The sequence below is a fragment of the Miniopterus natalensis genome, chromosome 3, assembly GCF_054644295.1.
Source record: "Miniopterus natalensis isolate mMinNat1 chromosome 3, mMinNat1.hap1, whole genome shotgun sequence".
In the NCBI taxonomy this organism is placed as follows: domain Eukaryota; kingdom Metazoa; phylum Chordata; class Mammalia; order Chiroptera; family Miniopteridae; genus Miniopterus; species Miniopterus natalensis.
In genome coordinates, this window is record NC_142083.1 from 51,953,572 (window position 1) to 51,975,860 (window position 22,289).

General features: G+C 39.5%; 1 protein-coding gene across 2 annotated transcripts in view; it reads right to left on the bottom strand.

The window, feature by feature from the left end:
• Nucleotides 1-22,289, bottom strand: part of LIX1 (limb and CNS expressed 1) — a 47,714-nt gene that overhangs the window by 19,941 nt on the left and 5,484 nt on the right. For both annotated transcript variants that reach the window (XM_016216173.2, XM_016216174.2), the window contains exon 2: nt 10,718-10,881. In XM_016216173.2, coding sequence (XP_016071659.2) covers nt 10,718-10,881 — 164 coding nt within the window. The remainder of the gene's footprint in view (nt 1-10,717; nt 10,882-22,289) is intronic.

A 22,289-nucleotide genomic window follows, 5' to 3' on the forward strand; every position in this document is an offset into this window, starting at 1 on the left:
AAATGCAGGGAGAAAGGCCAGCTATGACTAGACCAGAAGATCAAATATCTTCTACAGGAAGTTTTTCATGCCATCTGGAAGTGACCCATTGATTAAATATGAGGTCAGGAGAATTTGGAATTTTACCACATAAGGTTGTTCTTTTTAAAAAAAGTGTTTGCTGACTCTTCAAAAGCTATTTAAATTAAGCTTCTCAAGTTTCACTGGATAAAAAATTCTCACTTCATTCTGGTCTTGTATCTTATTTTGGATGTCAGATCACCAACAAGCTACTGAGAACCCACAAGGTACATTATGAAGATCATTGGTAAGCCTAGGCCAGGATTCTGAAACAATAATTCAAACACTTTAGTGTTCATAGTAAGATCACCTAGGGAAGTTGCTAAACATGCACATTCCTGGGCCCCAATCTGACCTTAATCAGAGTCTCTGCAGATGGATCATGGGGGGGGGGGGTCTGCATTTTAACAAGCTTTCCAGGTGATTTTGAGGCAGGTGGACTAAGGACTATTCTTAGAGGAACATTGCTCTAGCTTCTTTCCCTTCTGTTCTCACTTCTACTCTGGCAGGGATAGAACCAAGTTTTGTGGGATCTGAAGTTTACACAATTTGAGGGACCTTGTTTTAAAAAAATAATATAGAATTACAAATAAAAAAATTGGCATTGTTATTTCGAAGGAGCCTATGAAGGAAACTCTCCTCTACTCCAACACTACATTTCAATACCATGGTCACTAAATGTTTTGGGGAAAACCTACTTCTTGTCTGACAACAGCTGGATGTCCTGCAATTTAACTCAATTCTGAAACTATCTACCTGGAGATAGCATCAGATCCCACTGATTAATGTCTCTGTCCTATAAGACTGCCCCCATTTCAGACACCAAATGCAAGTCTAGGTTGTCACTTGTGTTTTTGATCAACCACCTATAAATGAGAGGTTCTCATGAACCCCTCCATCATTTGCTAGAATGGCTCACAGAACTCAGGAAAACAATTTACTTACAACATTATGGATTTATTATAAAAGGTACAGCCAGAAGAAGAGATTCACAAGGTATGTGGGAAGAGGCTCAGAGCTTCCATGCCCTCTCTAGGCGCAATCCTCCCAGATATTTACCAACCTAGAAACTCTGCAAATCCATCATTTAGGATTTTTATGGAGGCTTCATAATGTAGGCATGATTGATTAAATCTTTGGCCATTGGTGATTAAGTCAATCCTCAGCCCCTCTCCCCTCCTAGGAAGTCAGAGGATAGAACTTAAAGTTCCAACTCTCTAATCCAGGGGTAGGGAATCTTTTTTCTGCAAAGGGCCATTTGGATATTTATAACATCATTCTCGGGCCATACAAAATTATCAACTTAAAAATTAGCTGTGAAAAAAGCCCCTAGATTTATTGAATTTCGAGTCCTGCCTGCAGTAGCCTTGGCAGGGCCAGACCAAATGATTTTGAGGGCTGTATATGGCCCAAGGGACGGACATTCCCCATCCTTGCTTTAATCACAAGGTTGGTTACCTGGCCAACAGTCCCCATCTTTAAGGGCTTTCCAAAAGTCACCTTATGGACATAAACTCAAGAGTGGTAGAAAGGGGTTTTGTTACGAATAACAAAGGATTTTAGGAGCTCTGTGCCAGGAACTAGGATAAAGAACAAATAGATATTTCTTATTACAAGCCACAATATCACAATGGTAAACCCACTTCTGCTAACACAAAAAATTCTAATTTCTCATGAGGAAATTTCTCAAAGAAAGCAGAAGTGGAGCTGGAAAAAAAAGTCTTTTATGGCAGTTCTAAAATTAGGCCCTTAGGAAGTATATAAACACTGCTGACTTAACTAAATGAAGTCTCAATGTTCTTTATCTGCTCAGCAGTTTTTATTTCTTTCATGATAATTTTCCAAAGTGTCACATTTTTCAATGAAAAACTGATCAACCAAGATGAATTGGGCCAGTAGGCTGTCCCCAAATAGAATAGTGGCTAGTCAATGTTTTAGAATGTACTGAAGTTATCTGAAATAAAATTTTGGTAATCATGTACATGTCATAAAAGTAAAAATGGCTAATAAGAAACTAGTTTTATTGTCAATTATTTCTTAAATACTCTAAAAGTATTGGTAGGTGTGTTACTGTTCACAGGAAAACCTTATAGCCAGGCTAACACAATTTATACTCTGAACAATTACTTTCTTGGTGGTGCTTATTTGAGTAATATTTTTCTTCCATGCTTTGTATTAGAAAACATGTAGGATACATGTGTGGAGAAGCCATTTCTGGACCCCAAGATTTTACTGTACATACATCCCAACTATAGAACTTTCTTTAGGAAAGCACGTGAAAAGACATTGATATAAGTAACATCTCTCCATCTTAAACATTCAATAGGCTTCTGAGAATTATTCATATTTGTATTTTAAAGATATCAAGAAAAAATAGGACTGCAGATCCAAAACATATAAACACAAGTTAGGAATACGTTACTCAGTTCTTACCAAGGGTAGCCAAGGAGTTGAGAAATGGTCACTACGAAGTGAGGTTTTTGAATAAAAACAGTAATGTAATAGCAAATGTGACAGATTGTATCTACATGGGAACTTAAAGCTGAAGATGCCCTCCCTGGGCTCAAGGGCAGGTCAGTGTTATTTGGGCAACATTCACTCCACTCAATAGCACATGGTACCCAAGGGGATCTTCTGAGTTGGGGCTTTTCAGGTGGCAAAACCAAATAAACTGACTCTGTGAGAGGTGAGAATTCTTGCTCAAATCCTTTAGGCTGTTGAGTCTGTCATTCAGGTGACTGGGAACATTTTGTTTTTGTGACTTGGAGTCCACATCTCAGCAAGTGACTTGACTTGCAGAGTTGGTGTGTATGGCCTGCTCGCTCTGGTCAGTGTCACCAACACCTCGGTTTCATCCTGACAGCAAGCCATCAGCGCAAAGAATGCCACAAACCAGGCCCCGCTGCTAATTGTCCCCTTTTCAGTTCTTTAAGACCTTGACTGCCCTGGTCTAGGCGTGAGCATTTGCATGTGTTCCAATTTATCTAATTGTGGATATATTAACATTTCCCCCCTTCCAGATGGTGATCTGAAAAGGGGCAACCCTTGAAACTCAGTCACTCAAGTTAATATCGTGTCTCTTTCTCCGTAGGTCAGGCTGGCTGCAAATAGATTGGGAACAATTTGGAGCTCTGTGTAGGCTGGGAATGGGGGTCTTTGCTAGGTCTGGGGGAGGGGAATGGTCTGGGAGTCCAATTTTCAGAGAAAACTCACCAGTTCCTGTCAACTGAAAGAAACGTTTCATGCACATGGTGGGTCAGAATGTTATTTTTATAATATAAACCACCTGGCCTCCTCCTCATTTACCTCTGCCCCAAATGCTATTCTACACACATACCTAGACCGAGGGCCCTGGTAACTATTACAAAACCATGTTGTGTTTTGCTCCTTGAGGTTTTTTTCTTTTCCCTTTTTTCTTTTCTTTCTTTTCTTTTTTCAAGTTAAGGTGAAGACAAGATGAATTGATCAGGGCTCAAAGTTTTGGTTTATTTTTATAGTTGCTTTGATGTAAAGTGACTTGGCTGTGATCGCACTGAGTGGGCGGGGGCGGGAAAGATGGGCTCGGCTTTCCTTCCTCGCTCAGCAGCCCCCGGGACAGGGAGCATCTTCCTAAAACTCACCAGCCGGGGCTGGGAGGCTCCTGCGAGAGTCTGAGTCTCTGTTTACCAGGGAGCCCTTCCCCAAGCCTTCCCTTCACTCCCCTCTGCTCTTCTCTTAGGAGGCCAAGCCCCTTTATTCATTTTGCTTGATCAGAAAAAACACAGATAAAAGGGCTGGGGAATCAATATAAGGCTTCGTTAAAACAATATGCACTCCCAGCTTCGTGGGCAAGTCATTGCAGTCTGATCATTAGCTGACATTGACCTTCAAATAGGAAGGGCTTATAACTCAGATTCCCATCTTTGGGTGTCACTGGGCACAAAAAAATAGAACGCTTTCCTGGGGAGACTCTACCAAGAAACGCCTCCTTGGGAAATTAAGTACATTGTGTAGCATGTCGTGCGTCTGAGTCACGGAGGCAGCTCTAGAGACAGAGACAAAAGAGGCCATGGCTGATTTCAAAGAGAAGTACAGCCTCAGTGAAGGGCAACAGCCTCAGTCTGATGGCAGAAACGAACTCCCTGTGCGGGGCGCGGGACGTTAAGGCTAGGCCTCAGTTAACAATCGGTAAAAGGAGAGCATTGCAATTCCGCTAAGGCAAATCTATGAATTAATCAAATCTTAGTCTTTCTCTCCTGGGAAAACTTAATTTTATAAACTTAGCTTATTGTGATTTAAATATACTTTTATTTCCCTGGACTTTGAGAAGAATCATTCAGTGCATGAAAGTAAAAGCATGTGTTTTATGCTGATAATATAGGTGAAGTGTGCTTACTGTGTTAAGAAACGAAAACAAAATTAAACACCCCCAGTCTTCTTTTAGCCAATATACACCCTTGAAAAGTAGTTTTTCTAGATATCTTCCTAGGCAAAGACTTTGGTTTGGAAACTAAGTGGCATAAAAATTAAAGGCCCTTTAGAAACAGAGCTTTGCAAGGAACTCATCTGCTGTGAGTGTTCCTCCTCATGTCTTCCAGCTGTGCAGTCCTGCTATCAACACCAAATAGTGGGTGAAAACAAACAAACAAACAAACAAACAAACAATCAACCAACAGCTTGCCTGTGGAAATTTTACTCAGGCATTGTACAAACAGCCTGAGAACCTGATCCCAGTGTTTAACACCTGTATGTATTATTGTGAAGCAATTTTAACAACAACAAAATGTTTGTGAAAAAGATATGATGTCCCAATGAATTAGTGTCCTTCAAAAAAATTGAGCTATCACATCCATGTTTTAGCCAGGGGGATACATTTTTTATTCAACCATAACTCATATACATAAATAATCGCATGGTCTACTTCCATACCCAAGGGATTTTCTGCTTTTTATTCCAAATTAGAATAAAATTCATTAATCTAAATCACTCTAGCAGACTATATGGAAGACCATGTCACTGGCTTGAAAGTAAAACTTGAATCACAAACCTTTTAATCAAAATGTAAAATGAGATAAAACACTCAATTACGTTCCCCTTTTGGATTTGGAAACAAAAACAGCTGCTGAAACAATGAGCAGCTTTCCTTCTGAGTTTATCAAGAGGGGAGCCAGAGGTTGATCTGATGACCCTTGTGTGGCTCTTATTGTAAAAAATGGAAATTACTGCCAGTTTTCATGGTAATGATATGTGGCTAGGGAAGGATTAACTGCCTAGACAAAAATGGCATAAAGAAAATACATCCAAAATGCACAAATTCCTACTTAATGCCTGTAATATTAGAAGATGGTCTCTTTTATAAAAGACACAATTAGCATTAATGTGTTTCAATAAACCTTTCTAAAAGAAAAATAATTTAGTATAAATAGATGATTTTGTTCATTGTTTAGAAGTTCAAAAACGAGTCTATTTTTACTTCTCTTTTCCTATACTACAGTAGTTTATAAAGGAATGAGTTAAAAACAGGATCATGGCTGCTTTCTTTCCAAACTCTAGTTCTCTGTTTTGGGGGGCTGTGGTGTTAAGACTAACTGAAAATTCTTTCATTAGTCTTCTTGGACACAGCTTCCCATTTACTTCAGTAGGAGGTTTCTTTGCATAAAACCAGTGGTTTGTGCCCATCAGAGCCTTTTGACTGCTTTCCTTTGATTAACCAGAAAACTAAAGTGCAGTCTGAATACTACTTTTCTAAAGAATGAATGAGCATAATCTCTTACAGCTTTCATGAAACTAGAGGGATTAATCCTGCAATCCAGTCCCATACTACACTTCAAGTATTTTCAATTACTTGGCACCATTGGAGGTGACGTCCACGGCTCAGTAAGAAGGCTACTGCTGGCATAATGGCTTCTCCATGTCTCCGCACATGGTCTTGGCATTAATAATCCATCGTGAAATGATTTGCAATGCACAAGGGTGACATTTGATTACGTGAAAGGCATTGCAGGAATGAGCATCTAGGCTCTCACAGGACAACTGCTGGCAAAAGCATGATGAAATGTTATATGTGAGAACAGCATTTAAGATGGTTTCTGAACTGACAAAGAAAAGTGCAAGGACATTGCTTTAGGGGAAATTTTCTTTCTTTTTTTCCTTCCTGGTTTTCCTTTCTCAAATCATATTTTGAAGGGCCAAATGGGTTAAGGGGCCAGATTTGGCAGTCAATCACCCAAACACATTTTCAAAACATATTTGATTCAGGAAATACTGTATCTTTTAAAGCAAGGATGTTAACAATCCTCCTGAGAACCTTAAAATATGATGATTTAAACATAAGGAAAAGGAGGCCCTAAAATGATCAGAGATTTCACCAGGACTCCTCCCTGCTGAGAAGTCCAGTTTTTTCATTTTGTTTTCTATTTTTTAAAGGCCACAAAAAGGATGTTGAATGCACTTCCTAAGGGAAGTCCTATCATTTTGGGTAGAAATTTATGAGACAATTGAAAATTCATAATTCTAAAGGTAGCAAAAACAAAAATAAGAGCATTAGAATTTCTTAGACTTATATCCTCTAGATGGAGTCACAAATCTGTCAAATGCATTATGTTCTAGATAGATTATAATAAGTGTACTTATTACATCTGAACAAATATAATGCATACTTGGGTGTGAGTATGGCCTAATCTTGGTTATTCATGGTCATGGGTATAGAGTGAAAGGAAAGTTACTAATGCATAAATTAAATGCAGAGAGAATTAGAAGGTTTTTTTTTTTTTTTAATCTTTACCTGAGGATATATTTTTATTGATTTTTAGAGAAAGGAAGGGAAAGAGAGAAAAAGAAACATCGATCCATTGCTTTTGTACACTCCCCTTCTACGGAACAAACCTGCAGCTTAGGTATGTGCCATGACTGGGAATCTAACCTGCAATGTTTTTGGTGTACAGGACAATGCTCCAACCAACTGAGCCACCTGGCCAAGGCTAGAATGTTCTTTAAATCAGTACTTCCAAATTAATCCATTTCCGAAACTTTAACCACAGATATGAGCTGATTTTAATGTTACTGACTTTTCCTTCCCAGCCCACTGTCTTGCAGAATTAGGTGAAATATCGTAGTTCATATATTATACTGTATATAATAGTATATGCTATTTCGTATATCAATCAATGGTGATTATACACAAAAATGGAAAAATATAAACTCCATTGATTCTTGGGATTTGTCTTCATTCATTTAGCTGTTCATTCAACAAAATTTATTAAGTACTTACTATATACAGAGCACAGTGCTTAGAGTCATAGGGATATAAGAATACAGACTCTGTCCCCGAAGCACTTACATTTTATTATAGAGACAAAACACACATAAGTAGCTGTATCATAAAGTAAAAAAAACAACAAAAAAAAAACCCCAACATAATATAGTAGAAGGGAAACTGAGATAACTGCTTTGGGAAATCAGGAGTAGAGAAACCTAGCAGGGGAGTTCAGGGAAAATTTATGAAGAATGTGACATTCGAGTGGAGTCCTGGTGGGCAGGCAGGGTTCAGACATGAGGAGAGGGTGGCAACAGCACCCATGAGTCGGCCACGGTGTGGGTGTGTGAGCGGCTAGGAGAGGCCAAGGCAGGAATGAGGAACAGGCAGGCGGAGTCTCTGCGTGTCAGGGAGGAATCAGGGAGATAAGGCTGGAAGGAAACGCTGGGGCCAACTGCAGTCTTTACTGACAAAATAAGACATTTAGACTATAAGAAGATACTAGGGAGCCATTAAAATAACTATAATAAGAAGTTAATAGGGAGCCATTTATTAAACAAAAATCTTTTTATTTTGAAATAAATTTCAAATTATGGAAGAGTTTCAAAGATAATACAGAGAGTTCCCAGCAAGTAGTCAATATCATCTAAGTTTTCATGTTTTAAAAAATATAATAGTTTATGTAGTATTCTTATATTACGTTCCTATAATTACATCCCCTTTCTCATGCTTAGTGTAGTATATGTGTTGGTTTTTTCTGACTCAGAGATGCCAAAGATTTGTCTTCCTTATTTATCTTTTCAAATAAATAGATTTTTGTTTTGTTGACCTGGTTTGCCAGTTTTTGCCCTATTTCATCAACTCCACCAAAGCTGCCCTACATATATAGTCAATCTATGTTAAAAAAACAAAACAAAACAGTGAGATCAATGTGCAAATGCTGTATGATACTCCTGTTATCATAGATATTTTAGGGATAAATATCCTCCAACAATTGAGGATACTCATTGTAATACTCTCTTATGTACTTCGCTACTTGAATTATTTCTGTTCTTTTGTTTGCTTGCCTTGAATTTTTCTCTTTTGCTTTCAGCCTTCCTCAAATGTTTGGTGAGCTTTAGTTCACTGACATTCATGGACAAAGAAATAGATTTGTTTAGGTGGCTGTCAAGACCTTGCTCTGCGGCTGAGTAGGTCTGTTTCCCAAAGAGGTCTCCCCTGAAACGGGAAGTCTGACGGGGGCTCCGTCCGAGGGGGCGGCTTCACCTTAGACTGTTTGACGATGGCACTGTAGGCGCATCTGGGTTAGGGAATCCCTTCCTCATGACTGCCTTTCTTCCTCCTCCCTGCCCGTCATTCTTTTCTTTTAATATATCTTTATTGACTTCAGAGAGAAGAAGGGAGTGGAAGAGAGAGAGATAGAAACATCCATGATGAGAGAGTCATTGATCGGCTGCCTCCTGCACCCCCTTACTGGGGACCGAGCCCGCAACCCGGGCATGTGCCCTGACCGGGAATCGAACCGCGATCTCCTGGATCCTAGGTCAATGCTCGGCCGGGCCTGCACGTCATTCTTGTCTAAGTGTCTGGGGTTACATCAAGCTCTCTTCTGAGGCTTCTAAACTCACTTTCAAATCATCCTCATCAGGCAATTCACTCTCATCGGTAAGAGGTCAAAATCCACCGGTGACCATTGCTCTAGGTACTGACTGGCTGGGTCAGCAGTTTTGAATGCAGTTTTTAAATTAGCCTTAGAATTAGTGCTCCTGCCAGATTAATCTTTCTGAAACACATTTGAGTATATCACTCTCCTGCTCAGAATCTTTCAGGGGTGCTGATTTTATATAGAATAGAACCTGCTGTCCTTTGTAAAGAATGACGATCACTTACGGTTTGATGAGAATGGCTGACCATCATCTCCCACCACCTGCCTGCCACAGACACAGGTAGGCTCCTGAAATTCTGAAAGTGCTTGTGGTTTTCTCTTACCCCATGCCTTTGCACACACTGTTCTCTGTGCTGAGAATGCCATCTCTCCTTTACGGACTGGCAAAGACACCCTGAACTGACGTCTCAGCTTGTGATTGCATTCCCCCTGACCTCTTCTTTGTCTTCCCCTAGGTAGACAGGTCTGTGGGTCTATTTATTAAACTATATCCTCTCCTCACTCCACAAAATATGTGAAATAACATAAAACAGATACATGATAATAGGATAAAATAAATAAGTGAGGCATCCTAAGTTCAAAGGGAGACTAAAGGTAGAAATATAAATAATATTAGTATTACATGACATTAGTTCTGTAGACTTACACCACAAAGAGATACACTGAAAATTTGACTCTGGGCTTCCTAGTTGTCAAAGGTAAGAGGGAAACTTGAATACTTATGAGTTTCACATTGTCCACAAATTGTAAATAAGGCATTTTTGCCAGTTATTGCAAATTGAGAAGTGGTTTACTAAAAAGGCACTTATAAAGGTGACTAGTAAACTGAGAAGTTTCTTCCTTTATGCTTTCATTCAACCTCGAATATAATTCTATGTAATTACTAGAGTATTTCTGTACATTGATTTCCTCAAGGTATGAACCATATCATATCCTCATTACTTGGCCCAATGCTTGAAACTTCCTAGTCACTCAGTGACTATTTGAGATACACACACTGGATAATCAGATGTTGATGGTTAATGTAGGCCAATGTTTTTGTGTGAGTAGGAGTATGACTAGAAATGAATCATCATTTACACTCATCATAAGCATAATCAATATTTAACCAACTGCAAGTCTTTATAATAATTATCAAAACAATCGTTGGAATAACTTCTATGTACCAAATAAACACACTGCATGTATAGCTCATGGCTCCTGACCAACTCCATAGGTATTATTCCTCATTTCAAAGTCAAGGAGATCAAGGAGTTAAATTAATTTCCCAAGGGTTAACAGTTATTTAGAGGCAGAACTTAGGCTTAGCACAAGTGCCTGAGCCCAGCCCTGTAAATCTTAACCTCTGCTGTTGGTTCATGCTTTGGTGTGTAGTGGATTGATTAGTGCTTGATGACAAAACTCATGAAAGTGGAGACTTTCTACTGGTGGAAGGGTCATGATGGAAGAACTCTGGCAAAGTTCCTTTGTTCTTTAAGGCATATTCCAAAATATTTTGAGGGGAAAAGGCAGCAACTATCAGGCAAATAAAATGCTATAGAATTCATTTTCCATAAAGAATTATCAGGGGATATCCTAATATAAAATACTTCTATTTTTAAAAATGGAAACACCTGACCAATTTTCCTATATATATTATGGAATGTGATACAACTTTTCTCACTGCAACCAAGAAAACTTATAATGTTACCATTATAAGGACTTACTCTATTTTAACCCAGTTAATATTCACTGACCAATTCATGGTTGTTTCTTACCTGAAAGTTGCCAAAACAGCTTCCCCCTGGAAGGGTCACATAACTCACAAAGGGGGGTCCAGGAGATGGCAGTGACTCGTACACCACCACACCTTCACTGGGGAACGCAGCCCTCTGCTGCTGCTTGCTTTCCCAAAATTCCTGTAACATTGACACAACATTCACTGAAAAAGACAAGAAACATAATCAGTTATTCAGAATGGACACACCCTAGAAAACAAAATTTTATTTGCAGGGTGCTTTCAGTTGTGAAAGGAGCAAGCGCTGTTTAACACAAATGTGTTTATTTCTTCATGACTATGGGTCAAGTGGTTCTGTACCCTAATTCTAACAATGTTGCGGTACCTGAAGTTTACTTTATAGATTAAGTTTTAATATCAAATTGAAAAATCTCACTTTTTCTTCTTTGAAATTTGCCTTAATCAACTTTGCCCCAACCTATAATTATTCATGGCCCCTGCTCCCATTTCTCATAGATTCTTAAACCTGCAAAGTGAAAGCCAAATTTGAAGATAAAGATGTAAGCAATGTAATTTTAATTGGGACTCACCTATTATAAGGTTTAAGAGGAAAAAGGCAGAAAGAAGAAAACTCTTTCATGCTTCTCTCCACCTCATTCTTAAGAATGAAAGGCAATTGTGTAATAAGCAGGAGGCTGGAAAAAGCCATAAGTGAAACTAATAACATGGAGACCTTGTTAAGGACCACGTCTGTTAGATGACTTCAGAAAACATAGTAATGGCTGTAGCCATGTGTTTTAGATTAAATGACCTGTGATAGCCTGCAGAATTTCCAGATCAAATTAGGTTGGTTTGTTTATCCTGTACTGCAAATTGAATTGTGGAAATTAACAAGGGTAATAGAATTGTAGAACTTACAGGTCACGCAGACAAAGCTCTGCCTAATGCAGGAATTCCCTGCTCAACACTACTGACAGCTGCCCATCTGGCCTGGGCACGTGGAAGGGCCTGACTTGGCAGACCTCGAGGCAGCCTGTTTCAACCGCTAATGGTTCTGACTGTGAAAAGGTCCTTTTGGGAGTGAGCTGAAGTCTGCTTTCCTGTAAGGTTCACTCATTTCTGGGGCCTCGTAGAAGCTTATCCCCGTATGCGCCAGAGAGCCTACCACATCACTTGAAGGCAGTGCAGGGCATCTGTTGTTTTTACCTGCCAGCCATTTGATTCCTTCTCCTTTTTGTGGAAATAGCACAAAGATTTTCCTTAAAGAACTACCTTTCCTTCTACCACATCTTCTTCAGGGCTGAGGTGGGAATCTGACCAAAGTCAAGTCATCTAGAGCCAATAAGTCCAGGAATTTTGTCGGAAATGTTGAAGACTAGATTCTCCTTTTTTCCACAGGGTTGCTGGGCAGATAGGAGCTAAGTGTGGTGCTGCCCAAGCAAAGGGGAAACATGTCGACAAGAAAGCCAACACAGGGAAGGGTGGAACCAAGAGATGGAGAAAGAAAGACTAAGTTCTGAAGGCAGAGATTGAGCTCCTCCTGTATCAACACATCCGCTTTTTCCTCAAACCATTTTGAACTGGTGCCTCGCACTTACGTATGAAAATATACTAATACAAACAACTTTCAGATTTCCTCAAGTTCTAGATTAGATAATTTTTGTTCTTTCAAGTATTCTTTGGGTAACATAGTGTCTATGGCTTTGACATTCTCTGGAATTTCCTGAATGTGCTTCAAAATGCTGGGTGTTGATATTTTTCAGGGAGTCAGGCGAGGCACAGAAAAATGTTTTGACTTGGAGGCAAAAACATTGCACAACCCCCTTTTTAAGTGTTTACTAGAGCACATGGCTCCTTTACCTCATCCCTAGGTCACCGATCAGCTTCACAGTGTGTAGTTTAGACAAATTTTCAAGACTCTTAAGGAACTGAAATCTTGTGTATATTTAAAAAAGGCGGTGTTTAGTTTTTTTCCTTGCCTTTTTTCTTTCCAGCTTTATTGAGCTATAATGTGGTGTTTAGCTTTACAGAAGTGGTTTGTAAAGAAACTGGAAAAATGTAAGACTATCAGAAGGTATAACTGAATTAACCAATAAAATACATATTGAAGTGATCAAAGTGAAATTGGTCATTACAGAGCTTTTTCATTCATTTAAAAATATTTGAAATAATATTTCCTACCAGTTAATGTAACTCAAAATAGAATTAGAACTTTTATTTTCTAAACTGTATTTCTGTTCCTCACTCTCCCTTCCCTCCTATCTCGAAGAAAACAAGACTTTTGAGCTGGTTGATTTGTGTTTCTATTTGCATTTGACCTCGAGAATTCAGCGGAGATGTCTTGAAGATTGAAGTCTAAAACCAAAGGCAGTGAGTGGCCTTTTGCCCTGATAGTCAACAAAGCATATTAGCCACTATTTTAAGTAGGTTCATTATTGAATGATGTTCAGCTGAGAACTAGAATAAGAAGTTGAAGACTCGTGATTATTTAGGTGAAATGAACACAAGAATTTTGGCACGTAAAGCTATGTGGATTAAAGAGTTTGAAGGTATGTACTCAGTAAAATTTCTGCATGAATAAAAGTAGTAGATTTCGTATTTTTCATTCTGCAACCTTGGAAGATTTCTTTGATGGTCCTATGTATGTCATCACCTCTAAAGAGTGCAACATATGTCCATGCACACACACAATCCATCTTTCTATTTCTATCTCCTCTGGATGACTGCAAAACCAGATGAATGGAGTGCAGAAGGAAGAAGTCCAGCTTGCTATTTGGAATTCCAAAGATCAGTATATCAGAGGATACTATAATCTATTTATGAAAAACATGCTCCTCTATTTTTTTGAAGTAGCAACAACAAGGCTCATGGACAATATCAAAGAAAATGTGAGCAGAGGGTCAAGTACTGTTAAAGAAAACCACCCAAGTTTGAGGAGAGGCCTCCCCACACAGTGTAATGTCTAGCTGCAGTTGCAACTTCGATGCTCAGCAACAATCCTGCCTCATGTTCCAGAACAAACTTGGCTACCAAGCATGCGATATGCAGCCCTACACGTGCAGTGACTCATCTGCATAAGTACCCAGTTCCACCTTAATTCCTCCAGTCTCACATGAATTTGTGTTGCTTCTCCTGGGCATTGTTATAGTAGTCATTCTCTTGACCTATTTTTTAGATGTTTTGTCTTTATGCACTCCTTCTCGGCCACCATAAGTATGCTCAAGATGATGAATGAATGAATCAGTCAGTCAATCAATCAATCAATCAATCAATCAATCAAAACATTCAATATTGGGGCTATTTCTGGCTACTATTTATTAAAATTTTCCCATTAGAACCAAGAACCAAGCTGCTAGAAAGAATATTCTACATTACAATCTCTGCTCCCTTATCTTCCATTTATTTTTAACCTACTACAATCTCAATTTCCTCCACATTATCTCACTGAAACTACTCTGGCAAATATCACCAACTTCTAATTTTCAGTCCTTATTTACTTAACTTCTAATTGCACTTGACACAACTGATCAATTTCTTCTAGAAACTCTCATATCCGTAGGCACTTCTAACAGTAGTCTTCTGATATGCTTCTCTGTATGTAATCATTTCTTCTGTCTCTCTGTGGGTTTTTCTCCTTCTGACCCTTCATGAGATTTGCATGAGAATTCCTTCCTTGTTTTTTCTTGCTTCTCTCTGCTATATTCCTTCATTGACAGAACCTATCTCCATAACTTCATCTACTATAATATACATTGACAGTTCCAAACACTCTCTTGTAACTCCAACTTTGTTAATAGATACTTTCATTTGGATGTCGCACAAATTCAACATATTACCAAGCTCAGCTCCTTTTCTTTTTCATAAACTTCTCTGTCTCCCTAATTAACTAGAAAGTGATTCATCTAAATCAGAAACCTGGCAGAAACCTTAAATTTAATTTCCTTTCTCTATATCTAATAAATGCCCAAGATTTGTCAATTCCATATCCTGATGTCTTCCATAGTCACCACTTCTTCTCAGTTTATACTGCCTCTGCTGCATTGGCTCACATCTCCCCAAGTATACCACAATACCCTTCTGACTCCAATCATCCTCCCATCCAACCCATCCTCTAATTGTTTGCAGGATAATCTTTCTGAATCTTGTAGTCGATCAAATCACTCACAGCTTCTTAAATTCTCCTATGAGTCCCTCATTACCTACAGGATAAATAACTCCTTGGCAAGGCATGGAAAACCCTATGTCTTGATACTCTTTCTCATTCCAAACTTCTCTCTTCAAGTCACCTTTCAGGCCCCTCACATTCCCATACTTCTTATATTACTGGCAAGACCCATATTTCCATTCTCTTCTCAGAATGCCCTTCTTTCCACTGCCTGTTGTCTTCCCTGATGGCACCTAATCATTTTTTAAGATTCACCTCCAGCATCAGCTCCTTATAAATAAAACCAAAACCAAAAAAGTTTCTAACTCCTTGTTACAGAAATGGCAGTTTTCTGAGAAACAGTGTGTATATCACTTGGGGACTTGTTAGAAATGTAGGATCTCTGGCCACACCTAGGCTCACTGAACCAGAAGCTGCCTTCTTAAGATTCTTAGGCAACCTGATGCACATTGAAGTTTAAGAAGCTCTGCTGTAGGAAGACGTTGCTATTCTCATCTCCCCTATCATGTACCCATTATATGACAGGCACTATGCATTTTCTCACTTAATCCTTACAATGTCCCCTCGAAATGTGTGGGTTTTTTTGTTTGTTTGTTTTTATCATCCACAACTTATAAATAAGAAATAAGACATGTTCAGGATACAATCACACAGCAACTCAAATTAGACCTGGGATTTTAAACCTAGTTCTGTCTGAGTGTATAGTCTATGCTCTGTGTTTATTCTGAGACACTCCCTAATTATGATGGAATTTAAGTTGTTTTCATGTGTGTCTACCTCTACTAGAGACAGTGCTCTTCAGAGGAACAATTATATCATTTTTCCACAATGTCTTGAACATAGTAGGAGCATAAGAAATATTAGTTGAGGCCCAGCTGGCGTGGCTTAGTGGTTGAGCATTGACCCATGATCCAGGAGATCACGGTTTGATTCCCAGTCAGGGCATATGACAGGGTTGCAGGCTCCATCCCCCAGTAGGGGGCGTGCAGGAGGCAGCCAATCAATGACTCTCATCATTGATGTTTCTGTCTCTCTCTCCCCCTCCTTTCCTCTCCTCTGAAATCAATAAAAATAATTTTTTTTTAAATAAAAGAAATGTAGTTGAATATTTGAATGTCATTGGAGGTATGGAAAATATGCTGCATTTGTGGGCTGTTGGTAGGGCAAGCATAGGAGGCTCTTCATAAGAATTATTTCACTTAGTTTTTCCCAAGTACTATTTTTATGACATTTTTTTCTTCACAAAGTCAAAGAAAGCAAAGGTTAATATTTTTTCATACAAGTGATATGACATGTTTCCAGTTTGGAGCTGTCACACTGAATGAGCATTCTGTGTGCATGTGAACAGGTATCCTGATGATCATTCTTCAGCCAACACTTTGCTCTGGTCTAAAATAATGTTATAAATATACCCACTGATTGGGTGCCTCCGAGAGGGCTGTAAGGCATCCCGCTATAATCCCTTCTTTTCAGGAAAGATGTCTAAAGGAGAGACCACAAGAGAAACAAGAGGAAATGACAAAAGACTGAGGAGAGGCTTGACACAGGCTTTCTGGGCAGAAGGACGTGAGCAAAAGTCAAGGTCAAGTCTGCCTGATGGTGCCCTCCACCTCAGAGCTAGAAAGCTATAGTCTGGAATACATCTTTTTTGGGCCATGTATTATATCTCTCAAAGTTTAGTAAAGTTTATTTTGAAAAGTTGCTACTTTGTCTCAATGAACAATAAATGAGAAGGTCTTTATCCTAGGAATAACAGCATAAAATCCAGTCCCTTTTTGTGACTTCTTTTAGGGCCCTTCTAAGAACTGAACAAGACACCAGAACTTCCTCTCTCAGCTGTGTGAGGACACAGCAAGATGGTTGTGCAAGCCAGGAAGAGGGTTCTCATTAAGAATCAAATATTTTGGAAACTTGAAGTTCCTAGCCTTAAGAACTGTGAGAAATAAATTTCTGTTGTTTAAGCCACCCACACTGTGGCATTTTGTTACATCAGCCCAAGCTGACTAAGATAAATCTCTTCAGCAGTTTTAAATATTTTGTGCACCAACACCAAGACAATTTCCTATGTAATTTATAGACATTAGTGTGGCTATTTTATTTTTCACTGTGTCTTGAAATTTGTCTATGACAGAGTTTTCAGAATGGTAATTAGATCCCTAAGCAAGTCTCTTACAAGTAATGCTTTCACTTTCCCCTTCCTCAAGCTTTCTTTTTGATTATAAAGTTCAGCGTTGAGGTATTCACAGGAGACAGTTGACCAATGAAGACATCCAGCAACATGTAATACCTTGACCATTCACCCTTTGACTCACTCTAGCATGTATCCTCAGTCAGCTTCAGCAAAGGCTAAATTTATCAAGTCAGACTTGGTTGGACTTCCTTCTGGCCAGAGGAATGAAACAACTTGTGATAATTCATCTTACAAAGTACAGTTTTCTGTTATTTAACTCATAGCAGACTGAGACTCTAGAGGGCAAGGACTCTGTTTCATTCTTCTCTGTAGCTTCCTTGCTAGCACAGGGTTATTCATCCAGAAGCAATTTGTTAAATTCATTTGGACTCTAAGAAAACCCTACATATCTGAGCAGTTTCAGTGCAACTCAATGAACATATAGAAGGTAAATGAAGTCACTGTGATTCATGGAGAGGTCGATACTTCCTTCTGGAATGCAGGTTTCATGTATAAACCACTGTGGTGCCCACACAACATGGATGTGTTGGTGCAGCCATTCCCCAGCTGGAGATGGTGGAGCATGTGCAGAAAGATGAAGCCTCATCAGAGTAGACAGGGGACAGCTAGTCTCTTGATAGCTGGAGCTTTACCTTCATAATAAGTAGGGCTTAGGAAAGCCCTGAATGGGGGATGATGAGTGCTTTTGTCTTGGAGTGCCATTTATGTTGACTGCCTGGAGCACTCTGTTGGAAAGGATTTGAAAGTACCCCGTGGTACCAGTGGGACAGAACACCATAATTAACCAACAATGTGGCACTGGCATCATCTATCTGGCAACACTGACCTTGAGAGTATGGAGTAAAAAATAAGTAAAAAACAGTCCTCTGTCCATAAAGATTTACAATTTGATTGCAAAAATAATATATTCATAATATAATTAGTGAACAGAACATTGCGAGTGCTACAATGTAGAACAGAGATGATTTTAAAGTAATAGTTAAAACTTAAAAATTGATGTGACAATAATTAGATCAATAGAACAAGACAAGTAGATGAATGTGGGCTGGAAATGCCAGGAAAAATCTGTATAAAAGGAGAGCCTACTCCCAGCCACCTCAGAGATGTGAGATGTAGACCAGGATTGGAGAAGGGAGAGAAATTGTGCTCCCAAAGGAGGGAGGGTGGCATTTGACAAAAAGAGTAAGAAAATAATATGCCTCAACTGAGGAACTGTATAAGGGAGTGATAGGAAAGGGTGCCATTGGGAAGGGGGTATGATTTGACAAGGGACAGGGTAAGGGAACTTAGCTCTGTTTAATAATTGAAAATCATCCCCATTGTCCTGGTGTCCCAGCTTCACCCAGGAGGGAGAAAAGCAGGAGCCCATAACAACCCCCCCCCCATTTTTCTGTCCTTGTCAAAGTGTCATGCTGCCTGTGGTGGTTCCATCCATGAAGAGGAGGGGCCAGACTCTTGGAGAGAGTGTGGGGTTGCTCTTTTGCATCTGGGTTATCCCAAGGAGAATGTTGCTTGGGGAGGAGCTTGGGCACAAAAATCTTTAAGTTGGTAGGAGATGAAACAAGCAAGAGGAGAATGCTCCTTCAGCAGCTTGGAAAGAGCATCAGAGCATCGTCCTTTCAGAGAAGGAAATCAGTAACTGGACACTCAGAGGCTTTTATCTCAAAGGTAAAGCGATGGTCGTTTTCAGAGATTGGACACAATGGAGATGCCTGTAGGGACACGTGATCTATGCTTCCATGTGGGAATTCTGAGACAGAGAGGATGCAAATGTCCCATGGATTATGGAGTATGTCACAGAAGAGCCCTCAAATAAAGGCACTGGTTCAAACACAGGAAAACTCACACTGCATCTTGTCTCTCCACCTTTTATCAACAGGCAGGCAGTTCATTTAGTAGTTAAAATTATGGACTCTGGAGCCAGCATGCTTGGGTTTGATTTCTGTTTCTACCACTGTCAGATAACGACCCAGCTGTTCCAGGTCTGTCTGTAGAATGCAGTACTTACATCGCAGGGTTGCTGTAAGGTTCAAAATGGAAAATGCTCAGAAGAGAGAGCTTCAACATAGTAAGCTCTAGAGTGTTAGCTATTATTTGTAGTAAGAGAAGGTGATGAAGAAATGAAAAGGTCTGGTTATATGCTTGCATATTGCATCTTTGAAGCTGACTGCTCTTGGATTGGAAATCACATCATTAAACATTCTAAAAATAGTAAGTCTGAAAAGTCTCTAATTGTATACATTGTGCTATTTAACTTATTTCCAAAATATGTGAAGAGTTCAGAGATAGAAAAGCATAAGCTCTTTTGATATCATTCACCGGTAAAGTCAAACCTTCATAACAGCCAGAAAATAAATGGATGAAATGGGACATGTCTCAAAATCTGGAAACATGGAAGTGTATCCCAATTTTTCACTTTCTAATGACTGTTAAAGGCAATAAACCTGCTCTTAGCAAAAACTGCAGAAAGTATCTAACTTATTTTAAGTTAATGTTTAATGACTGCTTATGTTGCAGGAAAGTAGAAATATTATAGTTCATTGCCCAGTTCAATTACCTAATGTAAGTCTAGTATGGGAGACAACCATTTGCCTGCAAAAAGGAATCATAAAAGTATGTTATAAATCTATCAGAAGAAAAGGACCGCTTTCTTTATGCCTTACGTGAGAAAAAATTCTAGCTGGGTAAAATGTACTCTGCCCAAAACAATTAAAGACAATTTGAAAAGGCTACCATTTAAGGATAAATCATTGAGAGGATTTCTCGATGACTTACATATTTCCAAATTGATTCTTTGCCTCCGAACAGATGGATTTATGTTCTGTAATATTTTAATATAACCTTTAATTAAATTAGCCTTAGCAGATGATATTTTAAAGTTAATTAGTGCTTTCTATGCATGCAATTTAATCATGTAAAACTTGTTCCTGTCAATGTGATTTTCTAGTTTTGTTGAGAAAAAATAAGAAAAGGACCCCCAAATCATTTGGGGGTAAGCTCAAGGTGTGATGCAATTTGCCATTCATGCAAAATGGGTTGCAAAATGGGGTACCTTTGTTGTGTGTGCTGGGCTTGGTGAACTCCAGGACACTGACCACCAGAGCCAGCTGTCTAATCATTTATAACCATCCTCGGGCTTTGCCAAAGTTTGACCATGCTAATGGAATCTTGCTGACACAGCTCACATGCCGGGGACAATATGTCGGAAACTTCGGTCCCTTTTTCTTTTGTGTAGATGCTCTTTCTAAAGGCAGCCACAGCCACACAGCAGGGCTGAGACAGCCTGGAGTCTTGCTTTGTTCCCAGCAGAGGCACTTTCTTTCAGTAACGCTCCAGTCAGTGCCTAACTCCTCCAGCAGCTAGTTGTGTTGTGTCTCTTCTCCTGTTGGCTTTTTCTTTTCTTCTGCTCTGGTCCCCATCCTCTACCCTGCACACTGTCTCAAAGGAATTAAGAGCCTTTTGGTGTTTTACAAAGTTAGCCTCTTGGGAGGTTCTCCAAAATATGCAAGAAGCGTATCATTCTTTTTGGTTTAATTTTTATCTTTAGAATTTAAAGTTGCTGAACTTTTAGGGAGAGAAATTTAAATAACACTTGTTTTTCCTATATTTGGAAGTACAGGGTGATTTTTTTTAAATGCAGAGGAGAGAAGAGGGCGTCACAAAGACAAATTAAGATAAAAAGTCACTAAGTACACGAATTCAGCAGCAGCAGCGGCGCCATGCTTGAGTTCCCGTGCGTGGTTTATATGTGCACCACAGGTAAGATGATGTCCTACAATCCCAAAAGCTACATAAAACAAAAACCCGATGTAATCTATGTAGCCCATCAGGAAGACTGCAGCTTCTCATGTTCTATCAGGCACTGACAATGCACTATATTTAAGAGACTTTGTAGGGCTGTTGATTTTCGATAAACAACCAAGGATCAAACAAACAAACAAGTGAAAAAACCACATTGCTTTGCTGACCAGTTCTGTTTAGTTAAAACAGTCAAATCTTTGCAAATGTGGCTTTAGGTGTATAACATATCTTCCCTGGGGACAATCATTATAAAAAAGCTCTTCAAAATTCTGCCACAGCTATTGAACGAGGTTTATGCAGAAGGCACGGAGTTTGGCCCAAGAGTATGGTGCATGGCCTTTGGCGACTCACGGTTGAGGGGGGTAGATCCTGAGGGTGAATATGAGGATTGGCGACCTGAGTCACTGCACCAACGTGGTATATGAGGTGATTCAAGCGGTTCTACCAAGGCCAACCTGAGTGAGTGATCCGAGGAAGTCACCTGAGGTGGCTGTGTTTATTTCAGAGCCCCTTCTTACTCCATGCTCCCTCCTGTCTCATCTGTCAAATTAATCTTGCATGCAATTAGGCTGCAATTAAGGGGTCAGTGGATGATGACTTAGAAGGTCTCAGTACCGTTTATTTCATCATAAAGAACCGCACCTGACAATAGAAAAATCTCCCCTCCTTTTGTGAGAGAGGAAACCAACCAATCAGCCATGAGAACAGGTCTCTTGTGCACCTGCCAGGTGCCTGGCCACATGGGGGGCACCTTGAGGGTTACATAGAAGTGCGAGCTGTGGCTTTGCCCTCCTGGCATTTCCAACCTAGGTGTGGACAAAAACATGCCAGCGAGGCTATAACTCACAATGCAGAGCCACGTGAGAGAAATAGAAACTGCACAGTGCAGGCCATAAGTGCCAAAGGAGTGGTGACTAAATGATGGGTTCCCACAGCTGCCTAACAGGATGAGATCAAAACGGGGATCAACTGATTATCATCGCAGGAGGGAAAAACCCAGCCGTAATTCAAACAGCATTCCACGGACACCAGAAGGCAGCAGGGCGAACCATAGGGAGTGGAGCACTTGCCCATTTTGTCAATATTAAACTTTCAATAGGATGCTTTCTTATTTCTTTTTCTTTCTAAATAAGATCGTTTTAACTACCTTGACAGACTAAACTTACATGAGCATTGGAATGTGGAGGAAAAGAAATGAGTCTTTGGGGTTAAAACTTCAATGTGAAGTGTATTAAATAAAGAAGATTCTTTTATGAAAGGCTTCTAAAGTTGTCTTACATTTCTTAAATCAATCTGTAGCACATAATCAGTAAAACCGTATCATTTAAACAGAAAATTCATAACTTAGAAACGCACCCTTGGGCAGCTGTATCCTATTATGGGCTGTAACTTAACACATGAGTTTCAGAAGTTGTTAAAGTTGAGTTCAGGCTAACAAATCTTAACTGTTAAAAA